The following is a 23684-nucleotide window of genomic DNA, read 5'->3' as shown; positions in this document are numbered from 1 at the left end:
TTATCTCAGCACTGCATGGAGCAGCAGTGGGTTGTTCTAGGGAAGACTTTTAAGATGCAGAGTTTGGGTCAGGATCCAGACAGTGTCACCCTGAAAATCAGGAGTGCATAGAGCTAGATCTAAACGTGTCTGCGCTAGATCTGTGTCTGTCTGCTGAGCTGAACCTAGTTCCTTCAGAAGAGAGGGATTGTAGGACTCTCTCTTCCTGGAGATATTGTAGCATTCAGTCTGTCCAGAGCAGCCTTTGCCATGTAAGGGAGGGCTCCCCACATGTTGCATGGTGCATCTGCTCAGAGCTGAATGGGCAGCCGGTCCTGCTTTGCCCTGTGGTTGTGACTCATCCAGACTCATATTAGAGGACCCAGAGGAGAGGAGGGCAGCAGAGGTGCCAATGGAACCGCTTTCTCTTTCAGAGCCATCCTGGAGGAAGCCAAGCCCTCTCTTGTGACAGCAGTCGTGGGACAAAACGTCCAGCTGATCTGCAAGACAGGCATGTCCCCCTTCTCCAGAGTGGAGTGGATGAAGGACGGCCGACCGGTCTCCTCTGACAGGTGAGCTCAGCTCCCTTCATTGTAGAGCAGATGGGCTCCTTGCTGGGCAGAGTGCCAAATATGCTTGCCCGCTTTCTTTGTAATCTTACTATTAACATTCTTAAAAAAAAAAAAGGATGAATAAATAAACAAGCCCATGTATTGACCTAAGAGCATGAGCTGTCCACCTGGTCTGTGCATAGCAGAAACAGATACAGTCTGCAATAGTATTGAGGTGTTGGCTAGTGTTATGGGGCAGAACAGGTGCTGTCCCATAACAAGGCACTGGTGGAAGCTGACATGTAGGTAGTGATACAGAAAAATGTTATCTCTGTTGGATTCATCTTGGGGCAGCACTAAGTCAGTAGTCCAGAGTGAAGTTTGTAGCCAAATAACTCAGAGTTCCTCTGGCTGGAAGTTTCTGGCACTCCCATCTAAGATATAATTTTTTTAAAAATTACTTTTAAAGCTTGTTTTTCCTGGTAAGTCTGTTTCCAGCAACAGTTTGGAGCCAGACAGTCACTTTGTGTTACAAAAATCACAGTTAAGAAAAGCCCAGTTACGTTTTTCTGTTTGCAGATGACTGCTGGGGCTCAAGCTCCTGCCTGGAAGGGCAGTTTGCCTCCTCATGGGAGAGGGTTGCTGAAAGCGGTTCCCTGTTTTCCCATCTCAGTTTCCTCTCTGTTCCTGACCTCCTTTCTGCTGCAGTTATTTCCCCTGCCTGTGACCCCTCTGTGGTCAACAGGGTTTTGTTTTCTTGTAGGCCGGGGAGGGCACTACATGGTGATGGTTTATGTAACATCAGCACGAAGGGCCGCTCTGCCTTGGCCAGTTGCTCTCCGTGGCCAGGCAGAGGCAGTTAATCCTTGCTCCTGTTGCAGGCACACCTACCAGTCCGACCGCTCTTTAGTGATCAGCCACGTCAAGCTGGAGGATGCCGGGACTTACACATGCCTCATTTCTGACGGGAGGACAGAGAGCCAACAGATTCAGTTACAGATCATAGGTGACTTATCTTCCACTTAAGACCAAAGAGGTAGCTCAGGGCTCCTCGTGAACAGTTATTGACAACAGGAGCAATAAAGCCAGCTGCAGGAGCAAACTTCCTCTGCTGCCACACTGTGCTAGCAGCATTGCCTTCACTCCATGGCAGTGGTGTCCCAAGAGCTGGTCAAAGCAGTTGGTCTCCTCCGCTGCAGGGGTGCCAAGAGGGAGTGTGGAGGCAGCAGGGCTTCTTTTGGTGTTGCCTCATGAGATAAAGCCTTAGCCCTAAAGCACTTCCTCCCCTGCAATGCCACCCCATAACCGGAGTTGTGGCTTGCCTGTAACCTGCCCCATTTCCAGCACAGCGAGCATGTCTTCTTCCCTGAGAGCCATCAGCTGCCTCCTGATTTCAGAAAGGAGACTCCAGAAGAGGGGTTTTCTGCAGTTTCCTGGGCTCTCCATCTCACACTGTAAAGTGACCAGTCTGCCATATCTGTCTGCGCTGGTGCATTTATGTTTTGTGTTTTGCCCAGACAGGTCCTGCTGGGTAACAAATGATTCCCTGTTCTGAAAAATGTGCCTTATTTAAGAAACAAAACCAAAAAAATATGAAAGACTAGCCTCAAAAGATGGGCCAGCAAGTCACCCTGTAGCCTTCAATCTCTGAAGCGTGCTTTGTCACAGCAATGGCACATGGGGCAGAAGGCATTGTGGCCTAAGGGGTGCTGCAACATGTTCACTGACAGAGGAGAGAAAGGAGTCTAACATTGCTTGCCTGCAGGTCTGTGACTCTCATTACTAGCCAGTGCAGGCTTACTGCACTAGTCCGCCAGAAAACAGATGGCTGAAGGGCTCTTTGGCTCCAGTTCAGCAAGCTCTCCCAAGCTCATAGAAACCCTATGCAAGAGGTCACAGTAAGAAGTGTCCCTTGATTCACATATGGCATTTTATTCTGAATAGAGTACCAGAGTGCTGTTCTGGCAGAGGGTGAGAGAGGTCGGGTCCTTCACAAGGAAAATCAGCAGCATCGAGAGCTATCCAGAGGCAGGAAGGTTGTACAGGCGGCCGGTTCCTCTGTGCATCAGCAATTCACATACAGGTAAGTTCACATACAGCAACAGTTTGTCCACCATGCCCAGCTGATGAACCATATGGCATCTCTTCATGTAGAAAAGCTGAACATTGGAAAGGTCCTGGGTCAGCTGTTCTGGGGCACGGTTGGGAAGCAAGCAGTACTGAACTGCTGACAACAGGAACAGGAGAAGGTCCCAGTCGCAAGCTGTCTTCCATCCTCCCCAACCGTCTCTTGAAAGCAGCCTATTCTGAGCAAAGATGCGCAGGGAGGCTGACAGCAAAGGAGCTAAGTTCAAACGGAAGTAGAAGTATCAGGAGCAGCATCCTTAGCTGTTCAAGTTAGCGTAGGCAGAAAGAGAAACCTGTTCTGGAAAAAAGCAAAACAAATAGGAACTGCTTAACTAGCACAAAATAGACATATATATATTTAAAAAAGCTCCAGTTACTTTAGCCCCCACCCATTTTTTTTAAATATTTTGTGAACAAACCAGTTTGACTCAAAACTATCTCCTCACATACTGGGTGGCATATTTTGTAGTTTCTTGCATGTTTTTTTGGTACTTCTAGGCCCAACAGAAGTAAGAGGGTACCAATTATTTTTGCCTTAAATGCAGCATGTTGGGGCTCCAGATTAAATGGGACCATGATCTGATCCCTCCCTTCTTTTGAGTTTACAGCCTAAAACCCAGCCAATTTGCTGAACTCCCCAGCAACCTCCTTAGCTGCTTCTGCCTAAAAGCAGAAAGAAGTGATTCATTGAATTAAGAGCACTGAATTAAGGCTCTTTGGTTTTGTTTTTTGAGATCAAGAATTCAGGTCAGAGAATGGGGGTGGGGGAGATGATGTTTTATTTGACTCTGGGAAACATCATGGTTTAGTTCCCTTCTAAAATGGTGGTTAGCTGTAATTATAAGAGAGCAAAGAGCATGAGGAGATGGGTGGTGTGAGAGCCTGACCTCAACCTTTCTGCTGCATGAAGTGGACAGCCAGCTCCTGGCCCTTGTGTGCAGTCAGGTGATTGCAATGGGCTCTTCACACCCCAAAAAAATATCTGCTCATTTTTGTGTGCCAGAGAAGCACCTTGGGGGAAGCTTGCTTGATGCCCTGTTCCGGGCTTTGTACCATTTGCCATGTGCTCATGCTGTTAACACTTCCTAGGCTGTTATCCAGAGGGATGCTATAAGAAACAGGGTTGCTGTCTCTAAAGGGTTAAGCTGGCTGGCAGGAGCGCAGCACCAAGCTGTGCTGAACTGGAGCAGGATTTGATGGAGGCTACTCTTTTCTGAACATTGTGAGTGAATGTCGGTAATGGCAAGTATTAGAGCTCTGATGGGAGTGCAGAGACTGCCCTTTCCTGTTGGAGGCAAAAAATAAGGCTTGTGATTAAAAAAGCCTTGTGCTGAAGGTCAGATGCTGAACAAGGAAGTTTCTGCATCTTTTGCTGTGCTTGTGGACTTTGCAGATTGAGAATGGATAAGAGTGAGCCCTCAGTAGTGGAGGCCGACGTCGGGGAGAGAGTCAGACTGCCCTGCACAGTGGAAGCATCGCCGGCTCTCACCATTGAGTGGCAGAAAGATGGGCAGCCCCTCTCCTCTCCCAGGTGAGCTCCCAGGCAGCTCCAGCATACCCACAGGCAAGTTCATGTGGAGGAGAGCCTCCTCCTTGCCTTGCCTTCTCTGTCTCCTCCCTGAGAGAATGGAGCTGCTGGCTGTGCAGCTAGGGCCCGTCCTGCTTTATGCTGGCCGGCTTCCTCTGTTAGGGCCAGGCCCTAGCCTCACTCACAGATCAAAGTCTGAAGATTGAACCCTCGAGTGAACAGCTGTGATACAGGGTCTACAAGTGAGCCAAAGCTGAAATTTGTTCATCTACAAGATTGGCAGAAAGAGAACACATGGCAAGCAAAGTTGCCAAAAACCCGCTGGTCCGTGAGCCAGGGCAGAGGTTCACAGCAAAGAGAGAGATCAGGGTGCCTGCAGTGAACTTCCACAGCTACTGGTGCCACTCTCCTGCAGCTCCCCTCACCCTCTGCTCCCAGAAACCTGCTCTAGCAGTGAGCTCTTCTGGAGTCTACAGCACTAGTGCTGGGGTTTGAGGACCAGGGGTTGCATTGTAGGTTGAACTGAACTGCTGCTAAACCTTTGCTCAGTGTCACCTCGAAGTTGTGCACGAGGCTCAGCTTCAGCTCTGGTGGCTGGAGTCCCATCCTCACCCAAGCACAGGCTGAGCGGCTTTCTGGTTTTGTTCCCCAGACACAGGCAGCAGTCAGACGGGGCCCTGGTGATCAGCCGGGTCAGCTCTGAAGACGTTGGCTTCTTTACCTGCATTGCCTCGAATGGACGTGACCAGGACCAGCGCCAGGTCCTGTTCCGACCTCGAGGTACTGGATGAGTGGAGGCATGCCTGGCACGTCTGTACACACACACGTGTGTGCACACAAGTGAGAAACAGGGAGGGCTGGGCAGTGCAGGTTTCTTGTCTGGCCGTGCCTCTTGGCTTCGCACCTAGTGTTTAACAGGCAGCTTGAGGGCAAGGGAAGAGTGAGTTGTTTTACCTAATGGTAATCTGTGTGTGTCCAGTAGATTGTGGTGCTCCAGGCAGCTGGGAAGAGGGACTAATAGCACAGTAAGAGTGACTCTCAGGGCCTTGTTTCTGGGACACTGGTGTGGAATGGGTATAGGAGCAAGAGGAACTAAGGAGATGGTTCTTCTGCGCATGTGATGTGCTTGTGTCCAGCTGGAGGAAAAAGCTCTTTGAGGCCTCTGCTACTTGTCCTTGCTTGGGCCAAAGCCCTTAGGAGATCCACATTCCCCATAGCAACGGCATCATAGCTCCAAACATGCTGTTTCAAGGCCTAGGGGCTCATAGCTCATCATAGCATATGTTGGACTTTTCCCATGAGGGAGTGCTCCTACTACCAGGGGCAGCATGGCATTGTCTTCCTGCTAGCGATGATTTCCTTTCTGGTCTAGGAGAGCTGAGGATCACTGGTCTTCTGCCAAGCATCACGGTACCTGAAGGAGGGACTGCTCAGCTTCACTGTACAGTGACTGGCAGCAACGTCAATATACGGTGGTCAAGGTGAGCAAAAATGAGACAGAACTTCCCTTTCCTTCTCTTCCCAAACCTCATCATTTACCCTCCAAATAATAATGCAGGATGCCTGCCAGGTAAGGGAGACCCACAGTTCTCAGCCCCAACTAGCATCACCTACCCTTTCCTAAACAACTTGGCTGTTACCCAAAAATCCTGGGCAAGATCCCTGTGGGCTGTGGGGGTCACCAAGTTCATATTCCAGCCAAATGAGGAGGAAAGCAGACATTAAGCTAAGATTTCATGGAGTTCAAAAGGGCTCCATGCTGGAAAGCTAGTGACATTACAATAGCAAAAACTAAAATGAGTAATCAGAGGAAGGCTTTTAGTTGGTCTTTATAAAACTCTCTCTGCCTAACCCTAGCAAACATTTTACCCCCTACAATAACAGTGACTCTTCTTCCAGCTTCCTGCTGCAATAGTTCTCTCCCTCTACTGTCAAGTGGGAGCAAGGGAGATTTTAAAGCGTTTTAATAAAGGTAAAGAAAAAGCTGTATCCTCTTCTGTTGATGCTTCACAGGGAAACTGAATTTGTGCAAGTGTTTGGTGGGTTTTTTTTCCCCATTTGAAAATAATCAGTTCTGTTTTGGAGCCTTCTTGCAAAGGATCCAGAGAGATGGATTGGTAGTTGTTTAAATCCCTCTGCTCCAAGGGGTAGGACTGAAGTGGGCCGCCTTACAAAGAGAGCTTTTCTTCCATACATAAGTTTGGTATTTGAGTTAACAAAATGATGCAAGTTTCAGAGTCTGAATGAAACCCTTTTCAGGGAAACAAATTTCATTTCCTTGGTAACTAGGAGTTCATAATTCAGGCAGTTTTCCTGCTGGGCACAGAGTATTCCAGGAGGAACAGAACAGACACAATCTTGTTGGTATTTTAAACATTTTTTTTGAACAAACTTTTAAGGGAGAGGAAAGAGAGCGCATTGCTCACTACCCCATATGTTCCTCAAGCAATATGCACTGCTATCAATGCCAGCCAAGCAAGCACTGCCAGACCACAACCTGGAGAGAGGGAAAGGCACTCTGGATTTTCTCTTAGTTCCTCAAACCTCAAAAATGTGTAATAGCGGAAAGGGCAATGTCTTTATACAGAGCACACAGCTAGCTACCTCCCACGCAGACAGTGGGCTAACGGATGCAGACTCACTCAGACTCGTGTTACTACCCAATTGTAGAGCGAGGTTGTGGCAAAAGAAGATTTCTTCTTCCTTCCTACTGAATTTGTAAAAATTCACCCCTTTCACAGAGCATCAGTTCCCAGAGAGCACAGAGAGCTCCTTTAGCCCCCATGGGTGGGAATAGTGATGATACAAAATGTTTTTCACCACAGGAACGGAGTCCCTATGCGGGCAGATGGCCGCCACATCCACCTGTCACAGGATGGAAGCCTGATCATAAGCAATGTTCAAGAGGCTGACGAGGGATCCTACACATGCAGCGCCTACAGCAGCAGCAACTCTGTCAGTGCCAGCACGGAGGTGAAAGTGCTGAGGAGCAGGCCTAGCGGTGAGTACAGCCTGGCTTCTCCCAGCACAGTGCCTGCCTCTTGGCCACTATTACAAGTCTGCCCATTGTGTGTGCCCGTTCACCACTGACCTCGGGCTTTGGGGAGCAGCAGGAGCCTCTGGGTTGTTCTACCCGAGGAGCCCTGCTTTCCCTGGGCAGAAAAGCAGGACAGTGGGAACAACTCCCCCACCAGGGCGCTGGGAGCCTAATTAACTTCCTGAGGCCAAAATGCCATAGCTGGTTGACCAAATAGTTGGCTGCGAGATCTGTATTTTGACTCTGGACAGCATCCAGCTGGCTTTACACAGGGTGTAGAGTGGTCTCTCCTCAGGAGATCAGCCCCAGAAACTGCATTCTCCTCTTGTATCTCACCAGAGGTGTCAGTTTCTCTCTCATCCTCAATGTTGTACTAAATTTAAAACAATCCCCTTAGAACTGGCAGGGTGGAGAAAGCAGGAACACGCTGTGTCTTTTGGGAGGGAAACGAAACCTGAGGACAAGCCCTGGCAGTGTATTTACAGCTGCTTCACCTTTTGCTTGCCTGCAGCTACTGTGAATCATGTTGTGGACCTGAGCAGAGAGTGCGTGGACCAGCCACACCTCGCCAACTGTGACCTGATCCTGCAGGCCCAGCTCTGCAGTAACGAATACTACTCCAGCTTTTGCTGCGCTAGCTGCTCTCGCTACCGACCGCAAGCCAGCCCTCCTCGTCACCGCGGGTGACAGACACCCCCACGGCCACATGAAAGTACAGGTGACTGATTACAAGACTGGAAGTCTGAACTCTGTCCTTTTACTGCATGACACTGTTCTGGGAGCTCTGCCCTGCTGGAAGGCTCAAGAGGGTGAATTGAATAGAGCGTAGTGGGTGTAACTGTTCAAAGGTGGGAGACCCACCACCCTCAAGTTTATCGCAAACTCCTTTTTTTCCCCCCTGTATGCCTTGCTCTAGCTAATCCATCTCTTCACTTAAGGGTAGTTGCTGTCATTCACAGAACAAGATGATACTGGGAACGTAAGGATGCTGTGACTTTAGAGAAGACCGATAACCAGCATGAAAGAGGGAGAGACCAATTCTTCATACAAGCAAGAGAGAGAAGTACTCTTAAAAAAAATCATCTCTGAAGTGTTTGAAGATGGGCCTGAACTGGCTTAACCAAAGCATTAATGAGCGATGAACATTTGCAATCCTGGGGAGCACTTTCCATCTAAATGCAAAGGACTCTGGCCACGAGAAACAGCTTGATGCATATAAAATTAGTGTTCAGGTCCTATGAGATTACTAGCTCTAGGGATGCAGCTGTAATGTCACGTTACTGTAGCTGTTTTATTCCAGTAGACCTTAGACAAATTTCTAGTTGGGTCAGTTTCATTTCTACTTGACTGTAATCAGCTTTGGAGTGAAATGCAGAAGCAATGCTTCACAGAAAGCTTAAGACAAAATAGAAGAATACTTTTAGCCCTTCCTGAATGTTAGGGGTAATTGAGATGAATATACCAACACTGTTACCTGTTCTGAGATGCTGCAGTTTAAATATCACTTGTTCTAGGAAGGCTCAGCAGATAATTTTATTTGTTTTTCTGAGCCAAAAATGTGCTCTTGAATTTATTGCAAAGCTGGGCTTGGTGGTAGCGTTGCGCTGAGTTTCAGCTTGGGGAGGCGAATAATATACACATAGAAATACATGCAGGGGCATTTGACTTGCCAGAATAAACCTCCCGATGATCTGCTCTAGTCTTAGTTAAGTCCAGGAAAGCCTGGCTCTGCACGTGGCCTGGGCTGATGCCTGCTGCTATGGGCCAACAAGCGAGGACTTCCAGATGCAGAGCAGCTATAGCTGAAAAGCATCCTTCACTTCAAGACTAACACTGAGTGGCAGCGAGCATGCATATGAGGGTCTGAAAGAGAAAGTCTCAGGCATGAAGGGGTGCGTGTGGGGAGGTGAGATTATATCATGGTTTGTTAAACCAGGAAAGGCCCTTGAGTGTCTTCAGTATCTCAAAGTGGAATTATTTCTGAGCAAAAGCATTTTTACAGCCTCCACAGTATTGTTTTATCCTAGCATCAGCCCTAACGGTCCCCCTCTTCCTCATTCCAAACTCCCGGCTGAGACTTGGATGGGTTAATCATATTAATTAGGACCATCGCCCATTTATTATTTGCATACATGTAGCTATAAACTAGTAGACTGGCGTGTAGTGTTGATGTTGATGTTTTCGTTCGGGGGGGTGTGGATGATTGGCTTGCTTTTTTTTTTTTTCTTCTCCTACTTCTGTTACTTATTTAAGGCTTCTAAGGCAGGCAGCTAATTCAGGACTGTGCTCACACCACTCTCCTTCAGACCAGACTCAGTACTCAGGGCAGCATAATATATAGGTGTAAATCCCCAGGCTCGACAGCCTAAAGCTGGTTTGGCCTCTAAATCCAGTAAATCAGTTCAGATGCACCTAAAAATAAGAATTACTAATGTAATGATTGCACTCTTTTCAGCACAGGTATGGCTTCAGAATTGAACACACTGCTTTAAGATGTGAACAAACTGAAAAGTCTAGAAGCAATCCAGTAAAGGAGAGGTGACAGTCACACAGCTATTTGGGTCTTTCTGTGGTCTGATAGATTCTGCTTGCTAGAAAAGACAAAAATACTTATTTTGCAGTTAAGACCCTTTAATTTGATTAGGGAAAACTTCCTCTGCTGTAATTCATGGTAGGCGTTACAGTATAAGGTTTGAAGTTGACATCATTGGGTATTTAAGAACAATGAGATGGTCCTGAGAACTTCTAATTGTGTTTGTACATAATTTTGCATTTAACATCTCAGACTAGCACCTTTTCTGTGTGTGTGTTTGTGTGTGTATAGGATATTTTAGTATTTTAGCATATAGTATGACTTTGCCTTTTGAGACCAGGGACCAATCACAGACTGTGTAAACTCCAGTCTTAGTGAAGCCATCTCAGTTCACATGTGGCAGGCATAGAGGGTAGTCAAGATCTGTGGACATGCTCAGGAGCATGGTTAGAAGTTGATTGTGGCTTATCAGACCCTTTTGTCCCAGAATAAGCAGTCAGTTCTATAATATCACTTTCTACTATGTCAGAGGTTCTATTTTTAGAATATTTAAATATTCTGTGTAGTCAGCTTTCATTTATGCTGTATGGTTATACAAGATGTGGCCAGGGAGTGCTTTCTCAAGACTTGTGAGGGCTGTAACAGCCACCTGTATTCTGATGGACAGGACTTCAACACTGAAGGTGCTTCGGTTAAGTGAGTGTTTATTCTGACCTCCTTTCAGCTGCATGACCATGGTAGTAAGGATGGTATTGGAAGGCATGCTGTTCACTGCTTTAAATACATGCCATCACTGTAATAGTTAACTAAAGGGTCTTTTTACATTTCTTCTGTTTGACAAGTTGAGCTTTTCCCGCGATGTCATACCACTTAGCTGCCTAATGGAATGTTTACTTTTTTGATTTGAGAATCAAGATGTTCGTTTTCTTCCCTCAACAATGGATTGTAGGAAGGTCATATCTCCTTTACTGTTACCTCCAGGGCAGGGGAAGGGTGTAGCAATACTGGGCTATTTTCAGCTGAGCTTGGGCCACTACTGTGAAAGATATGGAACTAACAGAATGAGCTATCCATGCTTTCTTTCCTATTATAAATGTCTACAAATATTTGCTTGCTTTTTGAAAGCTGAAAAAAGCATTGGGAGTGTTGGTCATTACTATTCATATCATACTGAAAACATAAAGAAAAAAGTCCCAGTTTTCTAGACCATGTCACTGTGAGACTCACTGCACTTGCCTGGAAATGGAAACTGCTGGCAAGCTCAAATGTTAGGGCCAAACAAAGGGAGCATTTCTTCCCCTTCAGGTTACACAGCCTGACTTTTCCTTGTGTCTAAACCAATGCGATGCACATAAGAATGCAGTAAGAACCCGTCATACTAACAAGATAGATATCAGCTCACTGGAAGAACAGAAAAGGAGTGAAAATACACTGTCTTTTCATGGCTTTTAGGATCTGCACTCCTTTTAGTAGTAGGGGAAAGACAAACAAAGTGAGTTTTCCTTTTTTCCCTTTTTGAATGTTAGTGTCTTCATATTTGTCTCTATGTAAATATTCAGTGTTAGAAAATACGGTGATGCAAACCCAGAACCTGATGTTTTCAGTAAAGCCCTCCATTTTAGAGCTTTAAAGAGGTGCTAAGATACTATTATTAAGCTTCTGGGCTGGCAAGCAGGGCTCATCTACATTCACCTAGTAACACCGAAGATACCCAGAAGGGCAAGTGCTGAAAACTGAATGGGGGTGGGAAATAAAGCTTTCACAGACAGTGCTTCTACCACCAACATTTATTTCTGTTAAAGCAGATTATAAATCATCAGTACAAATATATATAACTTACATTTGCTTGTAAGGCCAAAGTTTAAAAGTAAAGTTAAAATGAGATGGTTTTCACAAGTCACCAGAGGCAGAACCTGGACCAGCTGCAGCCTTTACCACAAGGTTTCACAAATCAGTGGAAAAAAAAATAAAACCAAAGTTAAAAACCTCTAAGATCTATTGACAGACAAACATAAAATGGTTTCCCAGGTAGCCCCAGGATGTAGATATGATTACAGTAAGTTGTCACAGTAGTGTTAGAACCAATAGATTAAGACAAAGAAACTGCAGCAATACATGAAAGGAAAAAACCATACTATATATAATATGTAGCTTGATTCCGATAAAAAACAGCAAATTTTCCCCATGGTTTTCAAACCATGACAATACTGTTCTTTAATTTTCTTTATTTAAAACTACGATATAATGACTTATTGGTTGTGATTGTTGTTGCAATATGCTACTTACAATGAACAGATACAAGAACAAGCTAGAGCCCCTTTTTCCACCCCCTCAATATTACTTACAATAAGAATCAGAGATAAATCAATCTTATGTACAATTTCTTACATCCAACCCCCTTTTTTTTTTAACCTTTGGCAAGATTACTTACAACTCATACAGCTTTTAATATCCAACTATTTAAAATATTCTAAATGCATAAAAATAAAGATTTTGGCTTTACTTTATTCTTTACATATAATATTCACTTTGTTACTCAAAATGGAAGCTCAACTTTTTCCACAAACCTAGCTTTTGCTAAGCAGGTGACAACCTCCCACCCACATCCACCCCCCGCCCCCCACCCCACGTTTCCCTGAGGGGGAACGTCCAGGACTTGCCAGGCATCAGAAGGGCACAAGTACAACATCTGCCTTCCTTTCTGTGAGATAACTGATGTTTCTGCAGAACAGGCTTTGAGACTGGGTGCCTTTCTTTGCACTGTTTGACTTCCAGCTTTCCAAGTGAGGAGGGAATGCAGACCGGGGTAGCTCCAGGATTCCTTTTAAGAACTGCACATTAAATTCTCTGTGTGTTTATATCCTCCCCATAATTGCTCCCTCTTTCTAACCCATTTTTGTTTGAAGGGACCTTTGGGATTATCAAAGCAAACTGATCAGAAACAGTCCCCTCTGCTCCCTTTATCCCTCTATCCTGATGTACAATTTATCCACCCCCCACAGGACCGCTTAAAGTTCAATCTCAAATGTCTTCTGTAAATCACTTGAGAAGGGGTTAGTTGGAGAGGGATTAGTGCGCTGCTTTGCCTTGCTCTCTAGTGCTGCCCACTGTGCTTCAAATGGGTCTACCTGCGGCGCAGCTGCGGGAGGCTGCGAATGCTTGTCCTCTGCAGCCCATTTGCCACCGTCAACTCCGTTGAAAGCTGCGGAGCCGTTGTGCTGCGCAGGGGGACTGAAGAAAGGGCTGGTCGTAGCACTGTTGCTTTCATACTGAGGGAACGTCTGCTGTTTGACAAGACTGGGCGACTGATGCGGATGGGCTGCTGGAGCGTGGCTTGCAGTACCAAAGACGTTGGCTACCATCTGGGAAGGCGTGATTCCAACCACAGGTACGCTTGGGGCTGCATAGGTCATCCCGTTTGCTACAGCATAGGGCTGGGCTGGAATAAATGCTGGCTGCATGGGCGGAACCACACCCACTGGCACAGGCTGAGGCGCAATGAAGGTGCTTACTGGGAAGGCTGGTGCTGACTGGGAAGCTGCTGGAGGAGGCTGTAGTAGTGGCTGTGGGGCTGGGGCTGGGGTTGGCTGCTGTTGGGCTCTGACAGTCTTTGAGACCTCTTCCAACCAGCGGTCTGCCTCTGAGGGAGTACGTCTGTGATTTCCTTGGAAGAGACTTGGTGAGGCCGCACCTGAGGAGGTGCTGCTCCATTCAGTGCCTGGGAAGGAAAGCATGGGGAAGTCACTAATATTTCCACTCCTCACCTTTTTATCAGTTAGAAAGGCTGGAGGATGTACACAAGAACAGACAGGCCTCCTCCCTCCGTGGCTGAAAGACTGCTACCAACACTGGAAGCATCTTTATGCATCCACTGTGCTGTTCTGTTATAGGAAGACATTGGTCAAGAAGGGGTAGAGGAAAGCTGCTTCATTAAAATGCAGATTTTTTTTTTTTTTTTTTTTTCTCTCCATAACAGACATCTGAGACTTTAGGGCATGCAGGAGAGCTGCCGCCTGCACTCATAACTTAGTGGCAATGATCTAGTCTGTAACCACTAATTCCTCTAACTGGGGAGTACCAGTTTCTGAATGTACGGCTCAGGACTGGTGGACTGTTAGAACACAAAGCTATAAGAAACTGTTTTTAAGACTTGTTTGCTCTGTTTCCTAAATTAAGGCTTTACCCTCTAAAGGACAGTAATGTAATGGTACTGGGAGTTCAAGACAACATTCATTTTTCTGTCCCATACACACTGAAGTGACATGTGAATACTCACTACGATATACATGAACATTTAAGGCAATAAATCTAATCAAATTGCTATATGATATGTAAACCGTACTTACTATGACTCCTTTATATTCTTCCTCCATCTCCACTCACTCTTCCCTTACTCTTTTCATATATAACTCAGGCTCTTAATCTCTCAAACTCTTTTGCAATGTTCAACACTTAGCATTTTAGACTTTTCTTCTATAAAACCAGTTCTAATTTTAACTCATTTATCTTCAATGACTTTAAAAAAAAAACCAACAAAAAACCACCACACCAAAACCACCATCATTTCCATTCCTCCCACAGTTTCCAAACTATCTCCCACCAGCTGAATTCTGGTTTTCCTTCTCCCTACAGTTTCAAATTCTCTTTCCCTCCCATAGGGCCTTGCCAGGTTTCTAATGTGATGAGAAAAGCAATCAGGAATGCTAGAGATGGCTCTGCAATTCATGTGGTGGTTGGTGTTTTGGAGAAGTGGAAAACCATCACTGCTCAGTAGTCTTCAGTCAGCCTGATCTAGTTAAACACCATCTAAAGATCAGTTTACTGTTGTTTTTACAGTGGGAACTGTTGGAAGCAGAGCTTAGGGACTCTCTTATGGGGGAAGACTTCCTGAAAACGGGTCTGGTACTCTTACATGGCCAAGTAGAACCTACTATTTCACTAGTAAAGTTTCTCCTTTCGAGTTGAGCTTACACCAGGAAGTGATGTTAGTTTGATTGTAGCCTTCTAGCACATGTGTCCACATGGGTGACAGCCATTTAAAGTACTACCTTACATTGTATATAACTACAGACAAGGACTGGAGGGACAGACCAAACTTATTAAACAGAAGAAAGGAACTTCTAAAGCCTTTAAGCAACCAACTTAATCTCTCCTTACATACATTAGTGGAAAGAACACACAAAAATTATTTTGGGTACATGTAGATTCTTTCCCCTCCGTCCCCAAACACACACTATTTCATTACTTCCTTTTTAAGCACTGGATTTTCTAAAATGCTGCCAAAATAAGAATCAGTCCAGCTTATAGACCCAGAACCAGTGAGTTCATCGCTTCCCTCCATCCACTCATGCAAAAGGCTACTACTTCCGGCTTTTGTTACTGTTCCTTCCACTTGCCATTAAGTGGCATTGACAATTGTCTCAAGGGCTCAATAATGCTTTTGATCCAAGTTCTCATAGCAATGCACCGGATCTACTTCCAATCTTACCAGTGACCATGGCTGCAGCTCCAGTATTAGCAGCAGGAGCATGAGCCCAAGGATTGGTTTCACGAACTGGCATAGCTGTGGACACTACAGCAGCTTGGGATGGTTTAGCAGCAAGCACACAGAAGGCAGAGGCAGTGCCATTAACTAAAATGGGAGCAGACAACATCAGTGCAATTAATTCATGCAAGGCATGCACGTGACTGGAATATTAGTGGGCCATGTCATACTTATCAACATACAACAATTTTAGACACTTCCACATGACAGCAGTTTGTGTAAATTAGCCAAATTGGACTGACAGTTGATAAAGCTAGTAAATTCCATTTCACCAAGCCAACACTTGTTAACAGAATTGTGGGATGGTGGATTTTTATGTATTTGATGAGACCTTGAGTTCTGATGACTGACTGAAGTTAAATTTGTTGTTTTTATAGAGAAGAGATATGGCTCACCAGAAGTTACTGTATGATTAATTTTAGATTCAAAAGAAGAACAGATTTTAGATGCAAAGTAACAATAACTACATTTAACAAGGAGAGGTTCTTTTTTCACACAACTTGTATAAAAGCATATCAGTGAAATGAAGATTAGAGGCTGCTATGAGTTCTATAGTTGGCATCTCTCCACAACTTATCTAAGAGTTTGTGTGAAAAACAGTAATCATGTGGTGGCACAAAATCTCTTCCCTTGTGGGATTTGGTTCCTGTGACACACAGTTGGTAAGGTTTTTGCAGTTCAGGAGGCAGAATGTTAAAATAGCCATTATCTCAAAGCCAGTCCCTTTTACAGGTAACTATCGTGTGGTAGGTGCATGAACTTTTTGTTAAAAACAAAAACACAGAAAAACTAAACAGACAAGATGAATAAAGCAGGATGCACTCCCCCAAAATACTGATAATAGGACTTGCACAAGAAACTAAAACCATGTGTTACTGGAAAGCAATATCATGGGCATTCAAGCCTCATCCAGCATGACCACGGCACGCAAAGAAATCACAAACCTTGAAAGGCAGGAGACTGTGGTGCAACTACTGTCACTGGTTTTGTCATGGGGGCTGAAGAGAAAGGATCTTCTGATGGTGTGCTGAAAGCACTGGTGATCTGAGAGCACAGGGCACTAATGCTGTCCGTTTCCCCTTCTACCTCAGGGACTAAAATGTAAACAAAATTCATTAAATCGGAAGTTTAAAGGATACAGAAACAATTTACAAATACCAATGTGAAATTGAAATATAATTAGTTCCTTTATGTCATGCTACTGATTTGCATGACAGCTTTTTTTTTAAATTAGTGTTGCAGACCTGACCTGAAATAGAACACCACATTAGTGCATTTTGTGACTAAGTCAAGAGGGTAAGGAGATCAGCATTCCAGATTTAAAGTCGGTTATTACTGCTTCTCTGTGTTAATGCAAGAGGATGTTCATTTCAGAAAATAAAAGGGTTTTCTATAGCTTTAGTAGAGATCTAAATCTTTCAGTATTAAAGTGCTAAACATATCAAGGATTTGGCACTAAGATTTCGCACTCTGTGAAATGAAAATACTTATGATAGATTTAAGTGTTCCAACAACATACTTCCACAGTAACTAGATGAAGTTTAAACATGCTGACAGCAAAGCACAGTGGCAAGTTAAGTCTAGAGTTAGAATGTTGATTGCTCCAGTTCAGCAGTAGCTGAAATCCCTAGCTCCTGTGGTAGAATTATGAAAAGCAAAAGCTGAATGCTCAAATAAAATGGACACTCACTTTTAAATCAAGTATCAGCATAATGTGGATAAAGTAACATCTGGAGTAAAACTGCCGACTTACCAGATGTTCTCATTATTACTAATTGCATTGCTTTTCGGAAGTACTGATCATCAGTCCTTCATTGCACAGAACTGACAGGAGCAGGCATAATTAAGCACAAATAGTATAAAAACCGCAAGATGTCTGGACACAACATGGACCATATCTAAAATCCAGGGGGAGACATGCCCAAAAATTGATTCTTTGAGGGATATTCCAATACAGCACATGTGGTATGATGGTAAGCAGCACTGGCGTACATGGGAACATGCATCAGAAATGTTCTGAATCATGAAAAACTCAGATTGTAGTGTGCCCAGTAAGTATCACTAGTGAGCAGTGCACTATTACTGTAAAACTGATAAACTCAGTGCGGGTCTTAAAGCACAGGTCACCAAATAAGGATTATAAGAGAAGTCAGACTAGGTATTTTTGTTGGTTTTGCCTTTGCCACAGTAATTTTTACTTTAAAGCTTAGAACCCTAAAACTAGCTCTGTTGCCAAGTGAGAGTACAGCTGGCCTGCAGGAAAACCTAGCCAAGGGGATTCTAGGACATTATGCAAGGTACTGAGCACCCCAGGTGTTTATGTTGGGATGACTCTAGAAAACCCCGCTACCATCACATGAAAACTGTACCACGCATTACTGATACAGTCAGCTGTACCACTTAAACAGTAAAGTTTCTTTTAATGCAAGGTGAAAAGCCATTTCATTGCTCTCAGAAAGAAGAATTCAGACAGGCAGAAGGACAGACTGCAAAAAAGCATCACATGATCCCATGACAAGTGGTTAAGGCCTTGAAGGGATTTGTCTCTCAAGATGCCCTAGCATTAAGTGGAAGAACTGGTTCAGTGACTCGAGGGAAGAGCCAGCACCTACTAATTCACCAACACCCACTCCTGGAGCACTTCAAGCTGTGCTCCAATATTTCAGATAGTGATTAGAACTGTTTGTCTTCTGCATGTGAATATTGCATTTGAAATTCTTGCCTATTCCCAAAGCAGAGGTTTTCTGACGTGGTGATGTTTGTTCATGAGGAATGATCCACATGAGGCAGGAAGGAGGGTTCACTAGAGAATAGGGAGTTATTTGAAGCCACAGAGAAGGAGAGGAGGAAGAGAATTTAAGGTAATGTTTCACTGGAACCATTTGGTTTTACCTGAGTTTTTCATGGGGAAATCGGTCTTCCTTTGCACTGTTGAAGGCAGCTCATTTATTCGCAAAGACAACTGGCGTTTAAAAGGAGACATCTTTTGGCTAAGGGCAGGGAAGCCCCTGAAAGACCCTTGCCTGGCAAGCTGTTCTATAGGGGCATGCCTCCGTGGAATAGCGTGGGGATTGTTCATTTCTTTATCCAGAGAGGCAGCAGCTTCAGCAGTAGGAGAGGTTGGTGAGCCAGAAGAGGGGGCAGTATTGTTTGGTGCAGCACCTGGTGCTACTGTTTTCACTTCTGTTTCAACTGCTGGAGGAAATAGGGTGAGGTTAGAAGAGTAAAGCAAAGTAGTGTTCAACTGCCTGCCCCTACTCCCATTTGTTCTGAAAAGCGAAATTGCAGGAATTTGCATAACTAGTACTCTTCCAAACGAGTTTCTAATACCACAGCAGAAAAATAATTCTTGTATATCTTCATTGTCTTCACGATGTCACTTTACATACATCCAGACTCCAAAACAAAGCTTACTAAGGCTAGCCACTTCATAGAAATGATGGCCTTATATATGTATTCTTTCTAGCTATTCCGGAGACCCCAGCTCTAGAAATACTTGCAATTCATTTATGATTAAGACTGAAAAGTGTATTGCGTGTTTGAGACCTTTACTGTGCCTCACACAGAACTATGGCCGAAATATTACTACAAACTGTATTAAGTGACTTAGGGTGGCATAGCTCAGCAGCAGCAGGGAAGAGAACCCAGCTCCAGGACGTTCTTTTAAAAGCCAACCTCCTAGCCCTGCAGAATCAGCAGCAGTAGCCAAACACACTGCACAAGCTTCAGCAGGCCAAAGGCAGCAGCAGCACTTAACAGGTTAGGCTGCATTCAGTGCTCAGGCTGCAGCTCCCCAGCTCCTCCAGCAAATACACTACAGATAGATGGAAGTGTGCTGCAGGGTAGATCCAGCCTCTGAGCTGACAGGCCTTGCTAACACCAGGCACGTTTACAGTGAGTTCCCGTGTCACCACTTTAACTGAATTTAGCTGTAATGTTACCACCCAATCACTAGTTAGTTGCACTGGAAGCTCCTCCAACTTAAAGTCAGCTGCTTCATTTTGCAGGGTTTTGCATAGCACCACAATGCTTCTGTCAACCAGGCCTAACGGTAGAAATGTAGGATTAAGCCTAGTTTAAATCATGACACTTATGATTAGAATAGCAATGGTGATTTTTCCATCTCTAGGAAAATTCTCTCTCACTCATGTCATAAGTGAATTGGCTTTGGGGGCAATAAACACAGCTCATCAACACAGCAGGAGAAGGGAAAATCTCACTATCCTGCTGTGAACTCTTATTTTACCTATATTGCTTTGCAAACATTTTAGGAAAAACAATGACTTTTTTTGTTGACACATCAACAGAATAACTAGAAGTCTGGTAAAGAGTGGAGTCACACTAGAGATTTCTGAGGAGCTGGAACAGTAGGAGAAACTAATTATGTTGTCTTGCAAGCTTCAGTACCCATGAGTTGCAGCTGCTCATTCAAGTGAAACTTTTCTAATCAGTCTTTCTTGGAAAGGTTTTCACACACCTTCATTGAGTCAAGACTTTGACTCATGCCCTCAAGTAACAAAGGCCTTGTGTTTAAGCTTCATTTAGCACATTCTAAAACTAACGTATGGGAACAAGCAGATGGATGATGAAAACGAAGATTAAAGTTTTGCAACCGAGTGGCAGCATAAAACTTGCAGTGGAACCCTCTGAAGCAAGAGTTCAACTCCACTGTAAAGAGGGCTATGAACAGTATTTATAATACTTATTTTTTGTTAGCTGTGGAACTCCACTACTTGTAATAAAACTTGAGTAAGAAGTTCTACTTTCACTTGAATTTCAGAACACTTTAAATGGCGTTTTAAATGGCTAAGAAGTAAAAACGAACTCCTCTCAAATCAGTTAGTTACTGGTTTTGAATGTAATCAACAGTGCAACAGTTATGTGTTTTATGGGGAGGGGGTTGTTGTTTTGGTTTGGTTTTTTTAGAAAGCACACTGTGATTGATCTGTTCTTCCCTCATGCAATATAACTCTATATGTACACTTTGTAACCTGCCTTAAAAATCAAAATAAAAATACATTATTTTCTAAGAAAAATGCATATCATTTTCTGTTCATTTACCATAAACTTTAGACTACAAAAAGGATTACTTCATGTCTGGCAAACTCGTTATATTTTTATAACATTTTTCTAATAAGGCCTTTTAGTATGGTACCTACGGTGTTCTCTGCCATAAAGCAGGCTGACAAAACAAAGCAGGAGCAGCTTTCACATATGAAGCCACCTGTACTTTTTCTAGAGGAGATGTGGGAAAATGCGCTACAAGTGAATCTGGGAGCCTTTTTCATCTTGTGACAAGCGTCTGGGAATATGATTTGTACATAATAATGTTCAAGAGAGGGAATGCTGCAAGGACGTTAAGCCTCAATCCTTGCACAGGCTCCAATTCACCTCAGTGCTGGTTTTGCTCGCTATGGATGATTGTTTAAGTTGCACCCCGTACCTTTAGCATCCGGCATCTGTCTCATAATTTCCTCTCTCTCTGCTTGTTCAGTAGCTGTAGTGACCCTGAATGACCCCTCTCTAGTGAATGTGGTTCTGCTGGCATCAAAGGTGGCAGTCACTCCACACTCCTTCTCTCGCTTCTGCTTTCGCTCCAGGCATGCTGCAAATGCACACCCCACGGCATGACTCAACCTTTCCCCCTGTACAAGACAACATTGCATCATACAGTAACTGGAACAGAAACATACATGTGCTTCAAGCATTGCAAAGTGATAACTTGCCTTTACAAGAGGAATCTAATTAAGGCATTAAAGAGAACTACTGTAATTGGCCACCTTTTGTATGGCTCTAAAATTAAACCTGGTATATAGACTCCCAACTACTAATGCACAAGCACTCTTCAAGAAGGCCACCCAGAAATGAAAGAGATTGTTGGATAATCTGTTTAGTTCAACTGCTACTAAGATGCTAGTGCGATAACGTGCCTGCACTGATCCCTTGCCTCTGGATACATTTGTGCACAAAGAAACTCTTGTGAAGCCATCTTAAGCAGGTGTAAGTCCTGAAGGACAGATAAGCGCTATTCTCAGATGGAGAAAGTTTGCAGAGGGCTCAGGGAGACACTACCATTGTGTCCAAGCGTGAAAATTAAAAGTACAATGGTGACTACTTACACCTCTTAATGGCCCTGACCAAATGCACAAGTTAGTATTAAGAGTGCCTTCTGAAAAGCACTTCCATTATTAACCACTGAGGTCAAAAGGATCCACTATCCAATAACTGCAATAAGGAAAGGAAATTCAAGTCGGAGGAAGTCCAGCAATCCAGCTGATACGGCAGCTACAGCTGAGTCAGAGGTGCTATTACTACCAGTAGCCCAACTCATCTATTATAATCAGTAAGTGAACTGACCTGTTATTCTCAGAGGAAAATAGAAATGCTCCAGCTCTTACATAAGTTTAACTGGGAATTTCTAACTTCATTGTTTCTCTTTAAAGAAAAATGATAAATTGTCAAGTACAATTGCTCTGAACATGCAGCTATGTGGAGTTCACGCAATGAATTTGCATGAGGTTTCAAGCGCTTTGTATAATACAGGCAGGATTCAACAAAAAGCAGAAAGAGGAAAAGGCCAGATCAGGGAGTTAAATAACTTAGAAGTTAAGTCTGCACAGCAAGAGACTGATAGAGGTAACTTACTTGCAAACCTTCTACTGGAAAAATCTCTATCACTTAGAAGCAAACAGGATGCTAATGTAATTCAGTTTAGCTCCATCCCTTAACATTCAGATGACTTTCCATTCAAGATAACATTCGCATACAAGAGGCTGCATTCATAACCAGTCTGTATTTACTCACTATGATTTTATCCTTGAAAAAACTGTCATTGCTGTTTCAGTTTTTGGCTGTATACATTTTCAGATGAGAATATCTTCTGTCTATTTTTAGAAGAGTAGTTCCCTTCTGCTAGAGATATCTGAGGCTGACTGCATTCCTTTTATACACATGCTGGGCACCGTTTCTCTCCACAAGACGACACCACAGAGAGATGGCAAATAATTCAGATATAAAGAATTAGAACTAAAATAATTTTCAAGGACTAAGTAATATTTTAGCTGAAGTCAAAACATATTGCAGTAATCCAGGTAGTTAATTTTTCTGAGCATAACTTCCAGCTAGAAGCTGGAAGAGTTGGACACACGTCATATTAAACTTACCGTGTCCTTTACAGCCATAAAGCAGTGGCATATCCAGCGTCTCGTTGTGCCATCTCGACAGATGTATGAGAATGCCCGGTCAAAGTTCCTGTCTGGTGCGCAGAAAGAAACCTTCTCTATTGTCTGATCAACTATAAGATCCTAGAGGGAAAAAAAATCCCCCCACACACAATAAAAGAAATGTGAGGAAATATGGAGAAACACTTGAACAAGTAATTTTCAGTATTAACTGCAAGAAGACGAGTTATACTAAAAAGGGGATAACCTGATGTGGCTATAATTATCTGTCAATGAATTCACCATTCTGAATCAGTATGAAACAAAAAGGGCAGATGACATTTTCTACCAGCCACCTTTGGTAGAAGTGTGCCAAGGCACCACTTAAGAATTTAGGGACCCAAACAATTCTTAAGATCTCTCCTCTAGACTACAGAGCTCACATTTTTGTTTTATTTTATTTTTACAGCAGCTCCGGTAGTCTTGCCATCAAAAAAATCTTTACTGTGGTTAAAACACAATGCTGAAATTTATGGGAGAGGTCTGCAAGTGTGAAAAGGTCTAGCAGCTGCTACACAAAAAGCAAAAGCTGATCTGTCAATTAGCTAAGCAGGGATGCAATGGAAAAGCACCAGCAGCACTGGTAGTATCAAACATCCCTGATTTGTTCCCATAGATTGACAGGAGAAGTGTTTCTAAAATGGAGATAGTATAGTTTAAGAACTATGCCATCTTCATTAAAAAGTATTTTTTCAATTTTTTTTTTCAAAATTGTTTCTTTTGGTTGGTGGTTAGTACTTGGCACCTGTGCTAATGTATTCAACCACCAGGAGGCAATAGTATATTCTCTTTTTAAGTCCTATACTTTTAATTACCTCCAGGGTCTGCAAAACTTATTAAAACTCAATTTTAAAAGATTAGATAAATGCAGTAACATTTCTAAAAATAATACATGTATTATTATTTTTAAATGAGGCAATCAGTAGACTGAATTCACCTACATCATTATGTTTGTATTAGAAACTGAATTCTTAAGAGACAGTAACTTTAGTGCTGATGAACCATACCATAACAGCAACCCTGGAGAAGTCTAGCCACTGAGCAGGTATTTGACAGGCAGTCGTACTGCAGAGGGATATGAATTCTCTCTACCTGCTTCTCAGTGTTGGCTTGCAGAAATCATCTTTTAGGTTGACAAAGTAAGGGTTAAATGACACGAATATA

The 23684-nt window shown here is 43.7% G+C and overlaps 2 protein-coding genes across 11 annotated transcripts in view; one reads left to right on the top strand and one right to left on the bottom strand.

Moving 5' to 3' along the window:
• PAPLN (papilin, proteoglycan like sulfated glycoprotein) overlaps positions 1-10280 on the top strand; it is a 40380-nt gene extending 30100 nt beyond the window's left edge. The window contains exons 20-27 of the mRNA XM_050897769.1: positions 414-551; positions 1412-1536; positions 2475-2613; positions 4051-4188; positions 4838-4965; positions 5558-5666; positions 7011-7186; positions 7734-10280. Of these exons, the coding sequence (XP_050753726.1) occupies positions 414-551; positions 1412-1536; positions 2475-2613; positions 4051-4188; positions 4838-4965; positions 5558-5666; positions 7011-7186; positions 7734-7909 (1129 nt within the window). The 3' untranslated portion in view covers positions 7910-10280. The remainder of the gene's footprint in view (positions 1-413; positions 552-1411; positions 1537-2474; positions 2614-4050; positions 4189-4837; positions 4966-5557; positions 5667-7010; positions 7187-7733) is intronic.
• A 2099-nt stretch (positions 10281-12379) lies between these two features.
• Positions 12380-23684, bottom strand: part of NUMB (NUMB endocytic adaptor protein) — a 98239-nt gene continuing 86934 nt past the window's right edge. For 3 of the 10 annotated variants that reach the window (XM_050896829.1, XM_050896831.1, XM_050896832.1), the window contains 6 exons: positions 22464-22604; positions 20744-20945; positions 18193-18495; positions 16245-16394; positions 15244-15387; positions 12380-13473 (listed from right to left, as the gene is read on the bottom strand). In XM_050896829.1, coding sequence (XP_050752786.1) covers positions 12764-13473; positions 15244-15387; positions 16245-16394; positions 18193-18495; positions 20744-20945; positions 22464-22604 — 1650 coding nt within the window. In that variant the 3' untranslated portion in view covers positions 12380-12763. The remainder of the gene's footprint in view (positions 13474-15243; positions 15388-16244; positions 16395-18192; positions 18496-20743; positions 20946-22463; positions 22605-23684) is intronic. The other 7 variants (XM_050896834.1, XM_050896836.1, XM_050896838.1 and 4 more) reach the window with 3 other exon arrangements.

This window comes from Gymnogyps californianus, chromosome 5 (genome assembly GCF_018139145.2).
Source record: "Gymnogyps californianus isolate 813 chromosome 5, ASM1813914v2, whole genome shotgun sequence".
NCBI lineage: Eukaryota > Metazoa > Chordata > Aves > Accipitriformes > Cathartidae > Gymnogyps > Gymnogyps californianus.
This window is presented reverse-complemented; position numbering and strand designations above follow the sequence as displayed.